The sequence below is a fragment of the Micromesistius poutassou genome (genome assembly GCF_964030765.1).
Source record: "Micromesistius poutassou genome assembly, chromosome: 17".
Taxonomy (NCBI): domain Eukaryota; kingdom Metazoa; phylum Chordata; class Actinopteri; order Gadiformes; family Gadidae; genus Micromesistius; species Micromesistius poutassou.
In genome coordinates this window covers 14261956-14279381 of record NC_140287.1, presented here as the reverse complement: position 1 = coordinate 14279381, position 17426 = coordinate 14261956, and the positions used below count along the sequence as shown (strand labels likewise).

The following is a 17426-nucleotide window of genomic DNA, read 5'->3' as shown; positions in this document are numbered from 1 at the left end:
CTCTGACCCTTGCTCTCTTTTTCGCTCCCTCAACTCTATCTAAAGCGCTCTCACTCTCTCCACCTGGTGGTAAAATTGAGCTCTGTTAAAAATGTTCTAATACAAATGTGAATACATACATGTTTGCACACTATGGCTAAACTAAATAGCCCTAATCTGAGTTTTAACAGTTGATATAACATTGGAACATAAAAAACTTCTGGGTCTGGGTTTGAATCTGCCTTTTTCACTGCAGTTGAGCATGTCCTGTTAGCCAATTCCTTGTCATGGCTTCTTTCTTCTCAACTATAATTCTGTTTGTCTATTGCTAGCTTTCCCCGTTTTCATCATGGCCTCGAACCATCCAGCCAGGTCATCAAACTAGTCAACACTAAACTGCACACTGAAGACATCTAGTGTTTTTTTTTATAACTGCTCTCCCCTGAGTCAAGCTCTTGGTTGTGATTGGAACAGACAACATTGTGATTGGAACAGATAAACATTGTATAACACCACTTGATGAAGTAGCCCATGTTGTCTTCATTAAGCCTTTTTTTCCTTTTTTATTTGTCTGTTTCTTGGAACTGCATAATGAAGGGATATGCATTCAAGGTTGAGTTTTTTTGTCGTCGCTGCCCTCGTTTTTGTTGTTGTGCCAGCTCTTAATGGAGCTCAGCCAGACGGCATCCTGAAGGAAATAAGCCTCTTCAAATAAGCTTGCTTTCCACATCTCTGGGTGGGAATCAAGGGCATTCGCCGCACAAATTGATTTCTGAGCATGCATAGTCTTTTCAAAGGTTTTAGTAATCATGCTAGAAAAATGCTTTTTCCAAATGTAAATGCTTTGAAAACAATACTCACTCACTCACTCACTCTTTCTTGTATCAGAGAAAGGAAAAACAAAACAGTCATCTTGCCTTAAATGTTTTATTTTTCCTAATAGTATCATTGCTCTTCTGGTTATTTTTTTCTTTGTCTGAAAACCCTTTCACACTTCCTATTTCATGTAGGGTTACCACTGCAACATTTACCCAGCATCAGTGTGGAAGCAGGCTAGTGCTTACTCACGGTGTTGCCTGTCCACTGTGCGTGTGTGTAAGACGGGTTAGTTGGAGATGTGTAGGGTAGACAGTCGTGGAGGGAGACCGTTTTAATGGCCTGCACAGCTCTGGTCTGAGATACAAAGATGTGGAGGCTCCGGTTTCACAACAAAATCCGTTCAACCGTGGCAAGTTTATCTATTTATATTTACCTTTTTGTTTTTACGTCTGTACCAGAGTCTGTATGTTGAGTCATATGCTAAATTAGCCTGTGATGTGGAATTTTTGTTGCTGTTTATTGATTTGTGTGTGTACATACACATTTGTGGATGTCTGTTGTCTATTTGTGTGTGTGTGTGATTTGAGGAAGGGGTTTTCCTAGGTGACGGCGGTTGGGGGCTGGCTCAGAGTGTTGGAGTTGAGAGGAAATGCATAGGATAGGAAATTCATGGGGGTCTTTATTTTTAATGCCCTCTTCCACTGACCTCACAAAACTCCCGGGCTCTTAAACCACTTATCCTAAATACAACGTTACCTTATGCCTCTGAGAAGCAACCTTGGTTTGGCATCCTGTTTGGCACACATGACTCAACGCAGAGTAGCACGCCCTTATTTGCTTTGCTAAGTGATAAAAAGAAAAGGCCACCTTTTTTTCCAACACTCACAAAAGAGAAATCGTGTACATTGTGCTCTAACTCTGTAACATAACGCGTGTTTGCTGATCATTCACAATGTTCTACTTAATGGTAATCATGCTTGCAATTGCCTCCAACTGAGCATACTTAAGTTGGCAAGCAGGAAATTGCATCAGCTGCAGAGAACAGGAAGTGAAGAAAAAAAAGTGAAGTTTAGGAGGGGACTAGGTCTGTTTCCTGTCACCATCGTCCGTGTGTGTGTGTGTGTGTCATGTGTGTGTGCTATGGTAACAATCTAGATTTATTTATTCTATTTATGTTCTTCCTTATCCAATCAGCGTAAGTCCCATATCAACTGGATAGAGAAGGACTTTGCCAAAATTAAAGCCCAGGTGAGTTCTTAGCCTCTGGAATCAGCCGCTAGTCCACACCCAATAATACACCCAAGTTCATCTTTATCCATGGCCGTTTACACTCAGCCAGTATCATAGGTGCTGCTTGTGAACATCCACATTTGTTTTGCTGTCTGTAGCTCAGTTGACTGAGCATGACATCAACGCTGCCAGGGTTTGTTGTTTTTTTTTGGGGGGGGGTGGGGTTGTATCTACACTGGTTCCAACACGTGCGTCCAAGAAATGCTTTGCACTCACAGGTTTTGGAGGAAAAGGTCGACCAACTGGCATACACGCTATTATTGCCAAACGCTGTGCTGTCACAGCCCGGAGGAGACTCTGGCAGCCTGTGTGGACGCCTGCTCTATGCTTGGCTGCATGTCCACTGGACAGCTGGAGAACGATGTGTGTCGTCATGAGGGAAGTTGAGTCAGGGTCTGTCGGGGGGGGGTGAAATCGCCGCAGTGCAGAGCGGTGTCAGTGAATGTGTCACTTCCGTTATACGGATTCAAGGTAACCCTCCTTAGTGGCCAGGATGACTCAAACCCCTCTCCTGTCAGTGTTATTTATCCCCCACTCCCTTTCCTGCTCAACGTGTGTGTGTGTGTGTGTGTGTGTGTGTGTGTGTGTGTGTGTGTGTGTGTGTGTGTGTGTGTGTGTGTGTGTGTGTGTGTGTGTGTGTGTGTGTGTGTGTGTGTGTGTGGTCCCTTTGTATGCCTGTGTTTGTTTGTATGTTTGGTTTTGTCTTTGTATGTGTGTGTGTGCCTTCATGCATGTGCGTGTGCAAGGATCCTGTGTCACTTCCGTTATACGGATTCAAGGTAACCCTCCTTAGTGGCCAGGATGACTCAAACCGCTCTCCTGTCAGTGTTATCCCCCACTCCCTTTCCTGCTCAACGTGTGTGTGTGTGTGTGTGTGTGTGTGTGTGTGTGTGTGTGTGTGTGTGTGTGTGTGTGTGTGTGTGTGTGTGTGTGTGTGTGTGTGTGTGTGTGTGTGTGTGTGTGTGTGTGTGTGTGTGTGTGTGTGTGTGTGCGGTCCCTTTGTATGCCTGCGTTTGTCTCTGTGTGTTTGTTTGTATGTTTGGTTTTGTCTTTGTATGTGTGTGTGTGTGCCTTCATGCATGTGCGTGTGCAAGGATCCTGTGTGCTGCAGCTTGACAAAAAAGGGAGAGCAGGCCCTTCCTTCCTGTCGGTCCAGATCATCAGCTGCAGTCAGAGCTCGCTGAGGAGGATGCACTCTGCCTGCCGCACAAAGAGAGAGCGAGAAAGTAGAGACAGCCCACAAGAGGAAAAAAAAAAAAGGCAGGGTTTGGTTCAGCGAGACTAAGACGGAGAGTTTAGTTTTGTTTTTCGTCCAACCTGGCCTGCAGTTGACAGGACTGTGAATCCTAAACCATGACTTGATTTGCGTCCTCGGCCTACGACGCGTCTACATTCGCTGATGTCTGTGATGCACTGAGGGCGACGTCAGCAGCAGGGAGTGCGTTTGTGTGTGTGTGTATGTGTATGTAGTGTCTAGGGCGGAGGATAACCATAGGTGCGTGTGTGTGTGTGTGTGTACGCTAACCATGGCGTGTGGACCGGGGGGTTGAGGCGATGAGGCGATGGGCCGGGCAATCGTGACCATGGAGAAGCACAAGCGGCGGTTCACGCTGGGCCGCCTGCTGGCTCAGTACAGCCTCAGAAAGCAGCAGCACAAAGCCAGCCTCGTCCCTATGGCGAGCACCGGTTCACCTGCAGGAAGGAACGGCCGCAGGGTAAAGTCTCCTCATTGTTTGTTTCGTGGTGACTCGGATGAATGCATCGAGTCGTGTTTGAGTTTTTTTGATACAGGATTTACTTGGAGTAACATACAGGGTGTTTACTTGGGGGATGTTTAGATCCGGCTTTACAGGTTGTGAAACCCTTTTTATGTTTAATGGTTATGTTGGCGTTTCCGTGACTCATGAGATGGGTAAATGTGGGGTTGGGACCAGACCCCACAGAACAGTAGGCCTTGTGTTATTGGAACCTGAACCAACCACAATCATTTTATTTCTTTATTTAATTGAACAGATTTAGTCTCATTGAGTTACCTCATCGACCGACACAAGACACCTGTTGAATGTCTGTCTGCAGCAGAACATTAAAACACGACAGAACATAAAACAGACACATTCTAAAATGTAAATATACTAGGGATGTTAAGGTAGATGTTAGGGAAAACGCAACACACATTTCTCCCTGACATTGTCAACCTATTCCCCACTACGGACTGTTGTTGTCTCCTAGATATAGAACAGGAAATGAGCAACCCAAACACAATGCAGAAAATCTGATTTAGAGGCTTTAACTGAATATTTTGATGCTGATGTCAAGGCTTTTTTATGGATATTGCTTATTAGGAGTTCACAGAATGTGCTGGTTGGAAACAGTAATTCTCGTTCTTCGAGAATAATAGGAAGATGTTTTTCCTGAAAATTGAAAAGTGGAGGTCATTCTTTGGTACCTGGTGTGACTTCTAAAACCATGTAAAAAGACTGTCACACTGGAAATAACTAGTTTCCCGCAGAACGTTTAAAATGATGAGGGTGGTAAAGATGTATTTATAGGAAGGATTCTGCTTATCTTAAAAAGTTTTGCCACACACCCACAGTTTTCAAACCTTTTTTTACATTGTTCCTCTTTCGGCGGTATTATGACACGACTTTTCTGTCACACTCTTATTGAGACGTTTGTGCCGAACTGTTGTGAGATGCTGCATATCATGGGGAGGAAGAGACAATGTAAAGGAACTGGAACGTCCCACCCACAGGTCCCCCATTTGTCACTCACGCTAAACAAGCTACGAATTAACCTCCACGTCCTCTAACGGCGAACGCACAAAAACATCCTCAATATGCTCGCAAAACGCACAAAACATCCTCAATATGCTCGCAAAACGCACAAAACATCCTCAATATGCTCGCAAACTAACTTCAGCCGTCTCCTGCTTAGTTGTTGGTTAAATACCCCATCCCCTCTTTCTCTCCCTATCCCTGTCTCCCTCTCTCTCCTAGGAGGAAACGGAGATCAAGGAGATCAACATCACCCATGTGGTCAAGGAAGGCTCGGAAAAGGCCGACGCCTCCCAGTTTGAGCTGCTCAAAGTCCTCGGGCAGGGATCCTTCGGCAAGGTAGCCTTTCGCTCTCTCACACATGCATAAATACACCGGCTCGCTCACACTCACTCACTCATGCTTGCATAAATACACACTCACTCGGTCACGCATGCATAAACCATGCACGCTTTCAGTCATGAATACATGTACACTCATTTCTACCTCTAAAGCCCTGATCTGACACATACAAGTACACACGCACACACACACGCATCTATGAATGTACACACGCACATGCACACACACACACACGCATCTATGAATACACACACACACACACACACACACACACACACACACACACACACACACACACACACACACACACACACACACACACACACACACACACACACACACACACACACGTTCCTCGTTCCAGTGATGGTGAAGCAAAGCAGGTCGGCACTAAGGTGCCACTTTGTACCTCCTCAGGTCTTCCTGGTGCGGAAGGTGACCCCCCCCGACCACAACCAGCTGTACGCCATGAAGGTTCTTAAGAAGGCCACGCTCAAAGGTACACAAACACACGCGCACACAGCCTCCCTCTACCGCATATCCAGTTTCACTAGGTTCTAGCACTGTGCTTTCATAGAGGGGTGTTTTGAGGTGATCGGTGAGGATATATGGGACCTACAACCTCAGTGCTGGTGGCGGTTTCACATGCACAACACAGGTGCTGTGGTCTTAACCCTGGGTGGCAGTATCATGCTTTATTTTTCACTATTGCATCACGTTTGCACAGCGTTTCATAGTAAGAACACTGTGAACAGCACACGAGTCGATGGTGTGTCGGCAGAGTAAGTTTAACAAAATTTGACTCCCCATCCGTGCTCTGGCAAACATGTATAACATGAATGTCATGAACAAGGGCTGTAAAATTATTGCATTTTCATCGAGATTTAAATTTTTGTGTCAAATAATCTCCAACTAATATAATCCTATATATTTTAGTAATATAATATATTTTTAAAGTATATTTATTTCATTCATTAAATGTTATTTCATTAAACGTCCTCAGTTACAAAGTGTTTTTTGTTTTTTTTGGAGAGAAATGCTGAATAAATGCATCATGTTTTCTAACTAAAAAAAGAATAGTTTGAAAAATCGTGATTTCAATATTGACCAAAATAATTGTCATTATGATTCTTTCCATCATAGAGCAGCCCTACCATGAATGCACACACACACTCTTACATGGTATCTTCTCCTCTCCCACAGTGAGGGATCGTGTCAGGACAAAAATGGAGAGGAACATCCTTGCTGACGTGAACCACCCATTTGTAGTCAAGCTACACTATGGTGAGAGAACTTCCCCATTGGTTAATGAGAAACTTATTTAACATGAAAATATACCGTGTGTGTGTGTGTGTGTGTGACAGCGTTTCAGACCGAGGGGAAGTTGTACCTCATCTTGGACTTCCTCAGAGGAGGTGATCTCTTCACTCGGCTGTCAAAGGAGGTACTACGTTTCCATGGTTACACGCTGCCGCGTCTCAACGCTGTCATTGCAAACAAACGAACACACAGGCTGACTCTGATTCTTTCGCTGCTTGTCGCGCTGTCTCTCGGCCATCTCTCTCTCCCTCCCTAGGTGATGTTCACAGAGGAGGATGTGAAGTTCTACCTGGCTGAGCTGGCGCTGGGTCTGGACCACCTGCACGGCCTGGGCATCATCTACAGAGACCTCAAGCCCGAAAAGTAAGAGCATGCACATGTGCGTGCGTGCGTGCCAGTGTGCAAACACTAACACACACATGCAAACACACATAAGACACACACACTCCCATGTACGCCCATGCGAACACATACACACACCCACACTTACACACATTGACACACCCATGTGTAAAAGCCTTGTCTCTGACTCGTCGTAATTAGGTCAATACATGTCTTGATTTGTTCCGTACAATTAATATCGTATGATATTGTAGCCTATCCATCATCTATTGACTAATTTACTAAGAAATCTTTTGGCTTGTAAAATGGTGTACTTCCATATTACTGTCATCACGCGAATATAGCCTATATACAATTTTTTTGGACAAATGAAGCCTATACATGAGTGCAACCTATATTCAAAGACTATATTCTGCCTCTATGACCAAAATGTGTCGCTGACGATTTTTCCGCACTGCGATTTCACTCCGTTGTGATTATGCCCGGTGTTCTATTCAAATACCTCTTCAAAAAGTTTGTGACACGGTCAATATTCGCTTAATGGTAAACCCTCACTGGCACAAACAAGTTGAACAAGTTACCTACTAATAATAACAGCCAACTAATTGGGTAATATACTCCTATTCCAATTTTTTTCTCTTTTCCAGTGATCCGAATAATTTCTATGCTCTTGAATAGCGCTAGTGCTGTGGTGCAATTTCATTGAAAATTTGCACAATGTACAAACCAACTTTTTTAGTTGTATGATCAAAGCAGTGACTTCATTGGAACTTGAGTGGGGCATGTTTCCGAATGGATCGCTCACAACGGCACTGCCAACAACTGCGACGTTCAGCAACACGTGGATGCCTTCGGATATGTGCTGATATACTTTTAATTGGGCATTTGTTACGGCAGGTTTAACACCAGGGTGGCCTTTATACATGTTTCTCATTTTCAAGCTTGGTTGTTGGCAAGTGCGGCTTATGTATGATGCGGTCTATATCCACGTGATTATGGTATGTGTTTTCATGATATGATTCTTACCACTTTCAGCATTCTACTGGATGAAGAGGGACACATTAAACTAACAGGTGAGTCATTCTCTCCCTCTTGCTCTCTCGTGTGTGTGTGTGTGTGTGTGTGTGTGTGTGTGTGTGTGTGTGTGTGTGTGTGTGTGTGTGTGTGTGTGTGTGTGTGTGTGTGTGTGTGTGTGTGTGTGTGTGTGTGTTATCTTCTGCTACCATTTGTACCATGTTGACCTTCACTATGGCGGGAATAAAGTGGTTTTATCTTGCGTGCTTCAGATATCTGCATACAGATGCCTGTTTGTGTTAATAATTACAGCTTTACTTTATCGCTCCTTCATAATCACTGCCATTTGTCTACCGCCAACGTAGGAGCGTGGATCAAAGGTGACCTAAAACACATAGAATCTACTGCGATGGTCCTTCAACATCAGTGATCATGACTACAGTTAAATAGTGCTGTGAATATTAGGGGTGGGAATCTCTTGGCACCTCACGATTCGATTATAAAACGATTATCAATGCATCTTTATGCATCTCGATTCAAAAAAAAAATTATGTCCATTTCCATGCGGGATTTTCAAAAATATATATATACATCTGACTTTGCTACTCAGAGTTTGCTAATCACTTCCTACTTGTGTGATGATCATTAAAGACAATCAACTGATGAATTACCATATCTAATATTTTATATTGGATAAAGTCTGTTCTCTGCGCAGAGATCCCACAGGCAGAAAGGAGTTTTCTGTAGTGCTTTGCAGCAGGCGAACAAATGTAATAAAAAAATAAAAAAATTAATTTGTTTCCGATTTATTAATTTTTCTGCATCGAGACGGAATCGTTCTAGAGAGAATCGCGATGCATCGAAGAATCGATTTATTTTTCCCACCCCTAGTGAATAACGTATAATGGTATCCTTTGCAATAGATGTGTCCATCCATAAGTGTGTTTGTTTGTGTGTTCCAGATTTTGGCCTGTGTAAAGAGGCTATTGACCATGAGAAGGCCTACTCCTTCTGCGGCACGGTGGAGTACATGGCCCCCGAGGTGGTCAACAGACAGGGACACATCCAGAGTGCTGACTGGTGGTCCTTCGGTGTCCTCATGGTGATGAGCGCTCAAATTAGTAGCATTAGTGGGAAAAGGGTAGTGGTAATAGTATTAGCCAGTAGTAGTACCTCTTCTACTCGTTGATGTACACAGCACCAGGATACAAAAAGTAGCATTTTTGCATGTTTAGTAAAACGGGTCCATTGGTTTACTTTTGTGTTTTTGTGTTCTTGTCTCGTCCTCCTCCAGTTCGAGATGTTGACAGGAGCGCTGCCATTTCAGGGCAAGGACCGCAAAGAAACCATGAACCTGATTCTGAAGTAAGAATCTTCTGGAACATATTGGTGTTTTGGTAGCAGGTATTGTTAACATAAACCAGTTTCCATGTTATTGGATGTATATCTGTTCCTTACAGAGTATGTTCTTACTGTGCTGTGACTCCCCCTGCAGGGCACGCCTGGGAATGCCTCAGTTCCTGAGCGCGGAAGCCCAGTCCCTCCTCAGGGCTCTGTTCAAGAGGAACCCGGCCAACCGACTAGGTCTGTATCCAACACATTGTCCGATTCCCAGTCTCGGTAAAACAAGCATCTTGCCTCATTGTTTCTTTCTATTTCTTTCCCTTTTGTGGTCTCCAGGATCTGGGGCCGATGGTGCAGAAGAGATCAAGAGGCACACATTCTTCTCCACAATAGACTGGAATGTGAGTGTCTGATCTAGGAATGAGAACATGACTGCTACTACCGCTGACTCAGCCTAAAATAGAGTCTAGAAAAAGTCTGTAGAAGGGCATACAAAACTGTCCAATAGAGTGACTTATTTTCTTTCCCCTTTTAAATAATATTTGTGGACCTGAAGGCATTCCAAATAAGATGCTGAGCCAAATTGAGCATACAAACTAAAACTCCAGCGATGAACGGCAGATGAACAGAGACCGCTGTCTTGACAAGATCCGTGTCACTTCGTGTGTTTCAGAAACTCTTCCGGAGAGAGATCAACCCCCCGTTCAAACCTGCTGTGGCTCGCCCCGACGACACCTTCTACTTTGACACAGAGTTCACCTCGCGCACCCCCAAAGGTCAGAACTCATGTGTGGCGAAGCAACCGTCGCGTCGATCCAAACAGATTTTAAGATAATTCACTGATCTGATACTGGGTATCGCTGCAGGGCTGATACTGGCCTAAAATAAGCTATGCATATTTTACGGAATTTCTAAATGGGCTAACCTAATATTCACCTTTTTTAATTAAAGGAAAAATAATAATACTTAAGATTGAAGTACCGGGTTTGGTTAACGAAAAAGTGAAAGATACAATCCTGCTGTACACGTCTAACCTTGCTCGTCTTTGGCATCTAATGACTGAACCAGAGTCGGCTCTCATGGCTCTCATACGTCTGTGATATGGTGCTCTGATAGGCTATTTCAGGTTTTAGCCGGGTGTCAGACTGTCGGTTAATACAAGAATCCACTTTGGTGCGTTCAAAGTTGACCAGTGTTCAAACGGTCAGTGGTTACTGTTACGGTCGTTGACATTGCTGTCGTCCACTCGTGACAGACTCCCCAGGTGTGCCCCCCAGCGCTGGAGCCCACCAGCTCTTCCGAGGCTTCAGCTTCGTAGCCTCCGCCATGCTGGAGGAGGAGGGGTCTGAAGAGGCCACCCAGCCCAAACCCCACCCGGTGGTCCAGGTCAGCTGTCACAATGAATCCCAAACAGGAGCTACTCGCCCTGACAGATGGAATAAACTTCAGGACTCACTAGAACTGGAGCGATTGGTCTCAATTGAGAAGTTCAAGGGGATATTTTTTTTTAGTTATCCCATTGTATTGTATTATTGATTTATTTACTTAATGTATTGCAGTGTTGTTCTGGTTGTTTGACCGACTGTTCATATCTTTGTGCATTTATATTCCTGTGTTTATTTTTATATGTTGTATGTTGGGGGGGGGGAGGTGGACCATTTATGCTTATTATCATGCAGGCTGCAGGCTGTCAGACTGTTGCTCTGCAGCCTGATCTATACACAGAGAGTGAATGGACTTTAGAATCTTTTATACTTTTGTATAATATTCACACAAAATGTCGTCGTTAAGGCGGCAGGCGCGTGTTGCTTAGGCGGCCGCCTAAGCTGTATAGCGCTATGAACCCCTGCCGCTTCCCTGTCTCCCTCCTCTGTCTCATACGTATTGTGTGTGTCTCCTCCCACTCTGCAGCAGCTGCATGGGAAGAACCTGTTGTTCAGCGACGGCTACGTGTTGAAGGAGGACATCGGCATGGGCTCCTTCTCCGTGTGCAAGCGCTGCGTCCACAAAGCCACCAACACAGAGTATGCTGTCAAGGTGACTGTCACACGCACACAATGTTTGAGACGTGTGAGACATCAGCCTTTATAGACATATATATATTTTTATATATTTTCATATCAATAACCATCTTTTTCACGTTATTTGATCGAAGCAAACTATAGTATCATATGAAAGCTGAGAGTGCACTGATTCCATCAGTCAAAACCATATCACTGGGACTAAAAGTCGCCAGTACTAGAGGCAAAAATACTTTTTCTAGTTACAACCAAAGAGTGTGTCTAACCTTTGTTGTTTTGGTCGTCAAAGTTGTGTTTGATTGCATGAAACCACCATAAACGGGTCTTGTAGTGTGCAGGCACCATTTTTCAAACAAAGACATTGTTTCCAATTCAAATCAATGTATAGTAGCTAAGAGAGGGTTTCAGGTAAAAAGCCTTCAATCAGAGCACGTGTTCTGAATTGCCATCTAGTGGCCGTATGGTGAAATTGCACAATTGTCTTTCGAAAATGTTAATATTCTGACTTGTTATGTGATTGAAAGATGATTGACAAGACCAACACAGACGCCTCTGAGGAGATAGAGATTCTGCTCCGGTATGGCCAGCATCCCAACATCATCACTCTTAAGGATGTGAGTACACGCGCACACACACACACACACGTACACACACACACATGCGCGTACACAATGGGAAATTGATACATGGTAGATACACCGGTGTGTTTATGTAGCCGTGCGTGGGTTCCAGGTGTACGACACCGGGAAGCAGGTGTACCTGGTGACGGAGCTGATGCGCGGGGGAGAGCTGCTGGACCGCATCCTCAAGCAGAAGTCCTTCTCCGAGAGGGAGGCCAGCGCAGTGCTGCACACCATCACCAAGACCGTGGAGTACCTCCACGCACAGGGGGTGAGCAGGACGCCTGGGAGTTGTCCTAAAGTAGTTGTAGTCCTGGGGTAGTTGTAGTCCTGGGGTAGTTGTAGTCCTGGGGCAGGTGGAGTTCTAGTGGAGGTGGAGTTCTGGGCAGTTGGAATTATTTGAGGTTTTCAGCTTAAAGGCTCAGGGGTTCAATCCCTTGTGTCCCTTTTTAAATAAGACTGAATAGTTAGCGGTTAGTCCTCTATTTTGTGAAATGCATGCAGTTTTTGGTTTATATCAGGGGTCTTTGTGCAATACTATATCATAATGGCAGTTTAGTGTGCATATGTGCCTCACATTCTGCTGGTTCCTCGAGAAATGAATTGTACGCAATCTTTGACAAGTTATTGTACACAACTGTCACACAACGCTGATTAGTCTTAGAATTCATGGTATTGGTTTGGCCCCGATACCTCAAACTGTATCGACAGATATAACCCAGAATTAGGCAGAAGAAAAATACTAATAAGAAACATGATAAAAAAAATAGTGTGGCTTGCTTTGAAAACACACTAATTATTATATTTCTCTCATTGTTTCTCTCTGTCTCTGTCTGTCTCTCTCTCCAGGTGGTGCACAGAGACCTGAAGCCCAGTAACATTCTGTACGTCGACGAGTCGGGGAACCCAGAGTCCATCAGGATCTGTGACTTTGGCTTTGCTAAGCAGCTACGCGCTAACAACGGCTTGCTGATGACCCCGTGCTACACCGCTAACTTTGTAGCGCCGGAGGTGAGCAGCCATTGGCTGGTCTTGCCGTTAGGGATCTTCTCGTTCAGTTTGAATCATTATTTTTGGTGAAGCACTGCAGCAATTCAGGTTATCAGAGTAGAACAACATTTATGTGCACAGGAATTTCTCTGCAAACACAGGAAGAACAACCATAGACCAGCAGAGTAATACCGTTTAATTCATGTAAACATGTAACTATTTTAGCTATAATCATGTTTGATGATGGTTATGTGTGCCATACTACTAAAGGCTGTGTTGGTGTTTCTGTTGATCATTGTATTGAATTGGGAAGACTATAATGAGTGTATTTCCTCCTGTGCTGCAGGTGTTGAAGCGACAGGGCTACGATGAAGGCTGCGACATCTGGAGTCTAGGGGTCTTACTGTACACTATGCTCGCTGGGTGAGTCACTCATACACACACACAGACACACAGACACCAGTCATTCTTCCCAAAAATCTCCATCTTGGGTCAATCAGCCAACTTTGTCCCGCTTTTGCTAGAGTCTCATTCGGTCGCCTAAACCCACCACGCATCCTAAATCTTTCGCTGACGCAGGAGTCATCTCATTCATCACACACATACACAAACTCTACGTGACACAGCACTGAGTGTTTTCACAACTCATTCACACGGTGTCTTCCTCTCTGCTGTTCCCGACCATAGTTTCACTCCATTCGCCAACGGCCCAGAGGACACGCCCAACGAGATCCTGAGCAGGATAGGCAGCGGCCACTTCAGTCTGAACGGAGGGAACTGGGACGCCGTGTCCAGCGCTGCCAAGGTAGGCTACTCAAAACCCTCCTCCGTGAGTAGCACACATAACCAACTCCAAACCTGCATGGCTAGGTTTGAGCCAATGGGCATATTACATTCAGAGAAAAAAAACAACGGCTCATTGTGATTTTCACATTTAATAGCTTCAGTTTTTTATGTGGAAAATGTTTCTTTCTATTCCTTTTATTTATGTATTATTTGTGCAGGACCTGGTGTCCAAGATGCTGCACGTGGACCCCCACCAGAGACTCACCGCCAAGCAGGTGCTGAAGCACCCCTGGATCCTCCAGAGGGAAACCCTGCCCAACAGCCAGCTCCCCCACCAGGACCTCAAGCTGGTCAAGGTACCGTCCCTCCGTAGACTCTCTCCAGATGGTCACAATGGTCATATATGTCATTGGTGATCTCAGGTGGCGTCTCATGTACATCATTTATGTAGACGAGATCATTTGACGTAGCTTTTTGGGGTACTTATAAGCAATTATTTTCTCAAGATGTTGTAGAGTGCGTGTGGATAATGGCTGGTTTAAGCAGCCTCACCTGGCCTCAGTCACACTGCTTACATTCTGGGGGTGGTGAGCCTGCCTAATCCAGCCATAAACCACTCACACACTCCACAGATCTATTTGAATCCGTCAATCCAGTCACTGAACGTTGCGTGTCGACTCTGTTCCCCTGCAGGGTGCGATGGCCGCTACCTACTCGGCCCTCAAGAACTCCCAGCCCACGCCGGAGCTGAAGCCCATCGAGAGCTCCTTCCTCGCCCAGCGGCGCGTTAAGAAGCTGCCCTCTACCTCCCTGTAGAGACTCTCAAGCATTCATTGGCTGAACCGGTGACCAAAAACCAAATCCCCAAGCTCATGCCTCCTCCCGCCACTACCCAAGCTCCTCCCCCTCACTGGCTTTAACCAAACAAGTCAGCATCTTTCGAGAACTCCATCGTCGTCTAATCAGCCAAGAAACAGTGACACTGTGGTTCTGTGCAACGCCCCCCAACTTGTCCCTTGTGCCCTCCTTGCTGTTAACTTTCGATGGGCAAAAGTGGCGCAGGTTTTTTTTTTGGGCTGAGAGTGTGTGTGGGTGCACACTGGGTGTGTGTGTGTGTGTGTGTGTGTGTGTATGTGTCTGCGTACGTGCTTGCTTGACTGTCTTTGTGACCCCGCCACAGTACAGCAGAACAGAGTCGTCGTCTTCTTATTATTACTATTATTGTTTTCACTATTGACACTGGAAGTGTTTTTCCCCTGCTCTTAGCATCGCTCTTCTTGATTGTTGGTCCAGCCTGTTGCACGTCTGGCCTGTCGTCCCGCACCCGGCTCTCTCTCTCTCCTGATCACGACAAGCTTTATATACACATGTCAGTGGACGTGCTGCACAAGTGGACACACATCCACTTGTGCCGACGGCACAGAAACCAACACAGTACTGTCCAACCGCCCAAAAATAAAAGAATCAGTAGTTATTGTAGAAAAATAACAATTCTGCCATGAATGTCTGTTTTGGTTTTTGGGACCGCTGGAATATGGTGTTTAGGGAACAACAAAAGTGGAATGTAAATGTTTCGGCCCACATTAATCAACGCCAGTACTTTTGTTTGACACAGAATGTGTGCGTGTGTGAGCTTAGGAGTGTGTTCATTGCACGACTTGGAGGTGTGTGTGTGTGTGTGCGCGCGTGTGTGTGCGTCGTCTTGTGGGTTTGCTACGGGGTTGTGTGCATGGTCCTGTGCAGTGATGATGTAATGTGGCTTCCTCTTCCTCCAAAATCCTTTGATCTGATTGGTCTACCTGCTGCAAAATCTGTTTTTTGAGATTACGTGTCTTGTTATATATTTTTTTATAATTATTACTTAGGATCCAAAAAAAGGAATCTACGGCGGTATCTGTGAAAGGAACCTGTCTTGGGACATTGTGGCATGTTGCATCTGTTTTCTTGTTCCGTGGCGTTACTTTTGACACTTTCGTCCTTGTTGCTCGGGTTATTATCCGTATTGAATGCAGTTTCCTGTGTTTTGCCGCTTTTGTTGTTAAATTTTGTTTTGTTTTTCTCTTGGTCAAAAAGAAAGTTGTGAAAGACACATTGCAGCACATTGCAGGAAGGTGAAAATCAAGCTCTGTATATGTCGAAAAACTGACTGTTCTATACTGTTCTCCGCCACCCCTATCTCCCTCCTGGGTCACTTGACAGTTGCATTAGTGTTCCGCAATCAACTATTCACCATGGAAACACTGTCTTCAACGGCTTCCATTCTATTGGCATATCTACTGATCTCACGATCTGTGATTCTGTTTGTTCTTTTAGGATACCGGTTATTATATTGTTGGTATTTAACCATTATCCAAAACATTTGAGGAAAAAAATATTGTTTCGTGAAACGCTTTATGTGTCTCATTTGTAAGTAGCTTCAAGGGATGGGTTCTTGCTTAAAGTTCTGTGCCTAGACCCGCAGGTGAAGCAGAATGTCTTTACATGAGAAACACATTATGGCCGTGGGCTCAGGATAACCCATCCGCTCTAGGAAAGAGCCATCAGTCCTAAATACATGATTTACTAGTTGCCTCAGTCCACCACGCACCAGAATTATGTCATTCTCGACGGTCGCAAAACGTTCCCCAATTTTATGTCAGTAAGTGCATATCAATGAAAAAGAAAATATTGCATCATAAAGATTTTTATATCTTAAAAATATTGAAATAAAAATAATGTTGCTACGACAAACTGTTTTGTTACAATGACTGTTTTTCCCCTGTCAATTTATATAGAACTATTACTTTATGAAGCGGACCATAAGCCTATTTCAATTTCAATTTCTGGGACGTATTCGGTCTCAGATGTAGGCTATTCGGTGAAGTTAGCTTTTTACAGTGAGTGTCAAACAGAGTAAAAAAAAAATTGTTATAATGTGGAACTTTAATCTTGAGATTCTCTAAAAGGATACAGTAAAAACACTTAATTTTGGGTAAGTATGGTTCAGAGATGTCTTGATTAGAGCCCGACCATATCTGTTGGCCCATTTAATTGATCGATATTGGCCTATAATAATCGGTGTCTGTGTACATTTCTTCCAATAACCGCCTATATGAAAACAATTGAAATGGACCTGATTTATTAATTAAATTACCTCTTTAAAAATCCAATACACTTAAATACAGTCCCCCTCTGTTCCCCATGTCTAAAAAAAAAAAAAAGCAAAATCCTCAGTCCTGCTCGTACTGCAGCGTCATGACTCATGTGTCACCTTTCTTTATGATGCAGCTCCATGCTGACGTTAGCAGCAGCAGTCACCCCTCATGTCCATGGCCGTGTTCGCAATCTAACAATATCCCACCCTGCGCAGTGGTTCTCCTGACCACTGGATCTTTTGTATTCCAGTCCAGAGCGGAGCTGCGCCAGACTGGCTCTGACGGCATTGCCCGCCAGCAAAGGGCAACGTGCTTCTCAGAACACAGTAACATTGAGTAACATTGAACAGTGAGAGTAGATCCTCACAGTCTCTGTTGTAAATCTGCACACAAACACAGATTAAAGTAATCCGGAGCAGAGAGAGGGCACTAGGAGAGGATGAGAGATGTGGGATGAACGGGAACAATAACTAAATGCCGTAATGTATCTTGGCATTATAGCATTATGTAAGTTGCATCACATTCCAATAGTGTATGTGGGACGGATATATTTTGCTTACATTTTGTAATTTAATACACCATTCTCTGTTGGTGGGGGTGGCAGTTTATGTTGCAACATTACTTAAAACCGATTAAATCTAAGCTATTTTA

The 17426-nt window shown here is 44.4% G+C and overlaps 1 protein-coding gene across 6 annotated transcripts in view; it reads left to right on the top strand.

Moving 5' to 3' along the window:
• rps6ka1 (ribosomal protein S6 kinase a, polypeptide 1) overlaps window positions 1-16351 on the top strand; it is a 46094-nt gene extending 29743 nt beyond the window's left edge. For 2 of the 6 annotated variants that reach the window (XM_084481838.1, XM_084481840.1), the window contains exons 3-23: window positions 1993-2046; window positions 5085-5201; window positions 5622-5703; window positions 6408-6488; window positions 6569-6648; window positions 6781-6887; window positions 7902-7939; window positions 8843-8982; window positions 9175-9245; window positions 9376-9464; window positions 9561-9625; window positions 9898-10000; window positions 10480-10610; window positions 11136-11261; window positions 11770-11859; window positions 11978-12136; window positions 12715-12876; window positions 13202-13278; window positions 13543-13660; window positions 13860-13997; window positions 14335-16351. In XM_084481838.1, coding sequence (XP_084337964.1) covers window positions 1993-2046; window positions 5085-5201; window positions 5622-5703; window positions 6408-6488; window positions 6569-6648; window positions 6781-6887; window positions 7902-7939; window positions 8843-8982; window positions 9175-9245; window positions 9376-9464; window positions 9561-9625; window positions 9898-10000; window positions 10480-10610; window positions 11136-11261; window positions 11770-11859; window positions 11978-12136; window positions 12715-12876; window positions 13202-13278; window positions 13543-13660; window positions 13860-13997; window positions 14335-14457 — 2151 coding nt within the window. In that variant the 3' untranslated portion in view covers window positions 14458-16351. Of the gene's footprint in view, window positions 1-1088; window positions 1208-1992; window positions 2047-3377; window positions 3804-5084; window positions 5202-5621; window positions 5704-6407; window positions 6489-6568; window positions 6649-6780; window positions 6888-7901; window positions 7940-8842; window positions 8983-9174; window positions 9246-9375; window positions 9465-9560; window positions 9626-9897; window positions 10001-10479; window positions 10611-11135; window positions 11262-11769; window positions 11860-11977; window positions 12137-12714; window positions 12877-13201; window positions 13279-13542; window positions 13661-13859; window positions 13998-14334 lie in introns of those variants that run through there. The other 4 variants (XM_084481839.1, XM_084481842.1, XM_084481843.1 and 1 more) reach the window with 3 other exon arrangements.
• The last annotated feature ends 1075 nt before the right edge of the window (window positions 16352-17426 follow it).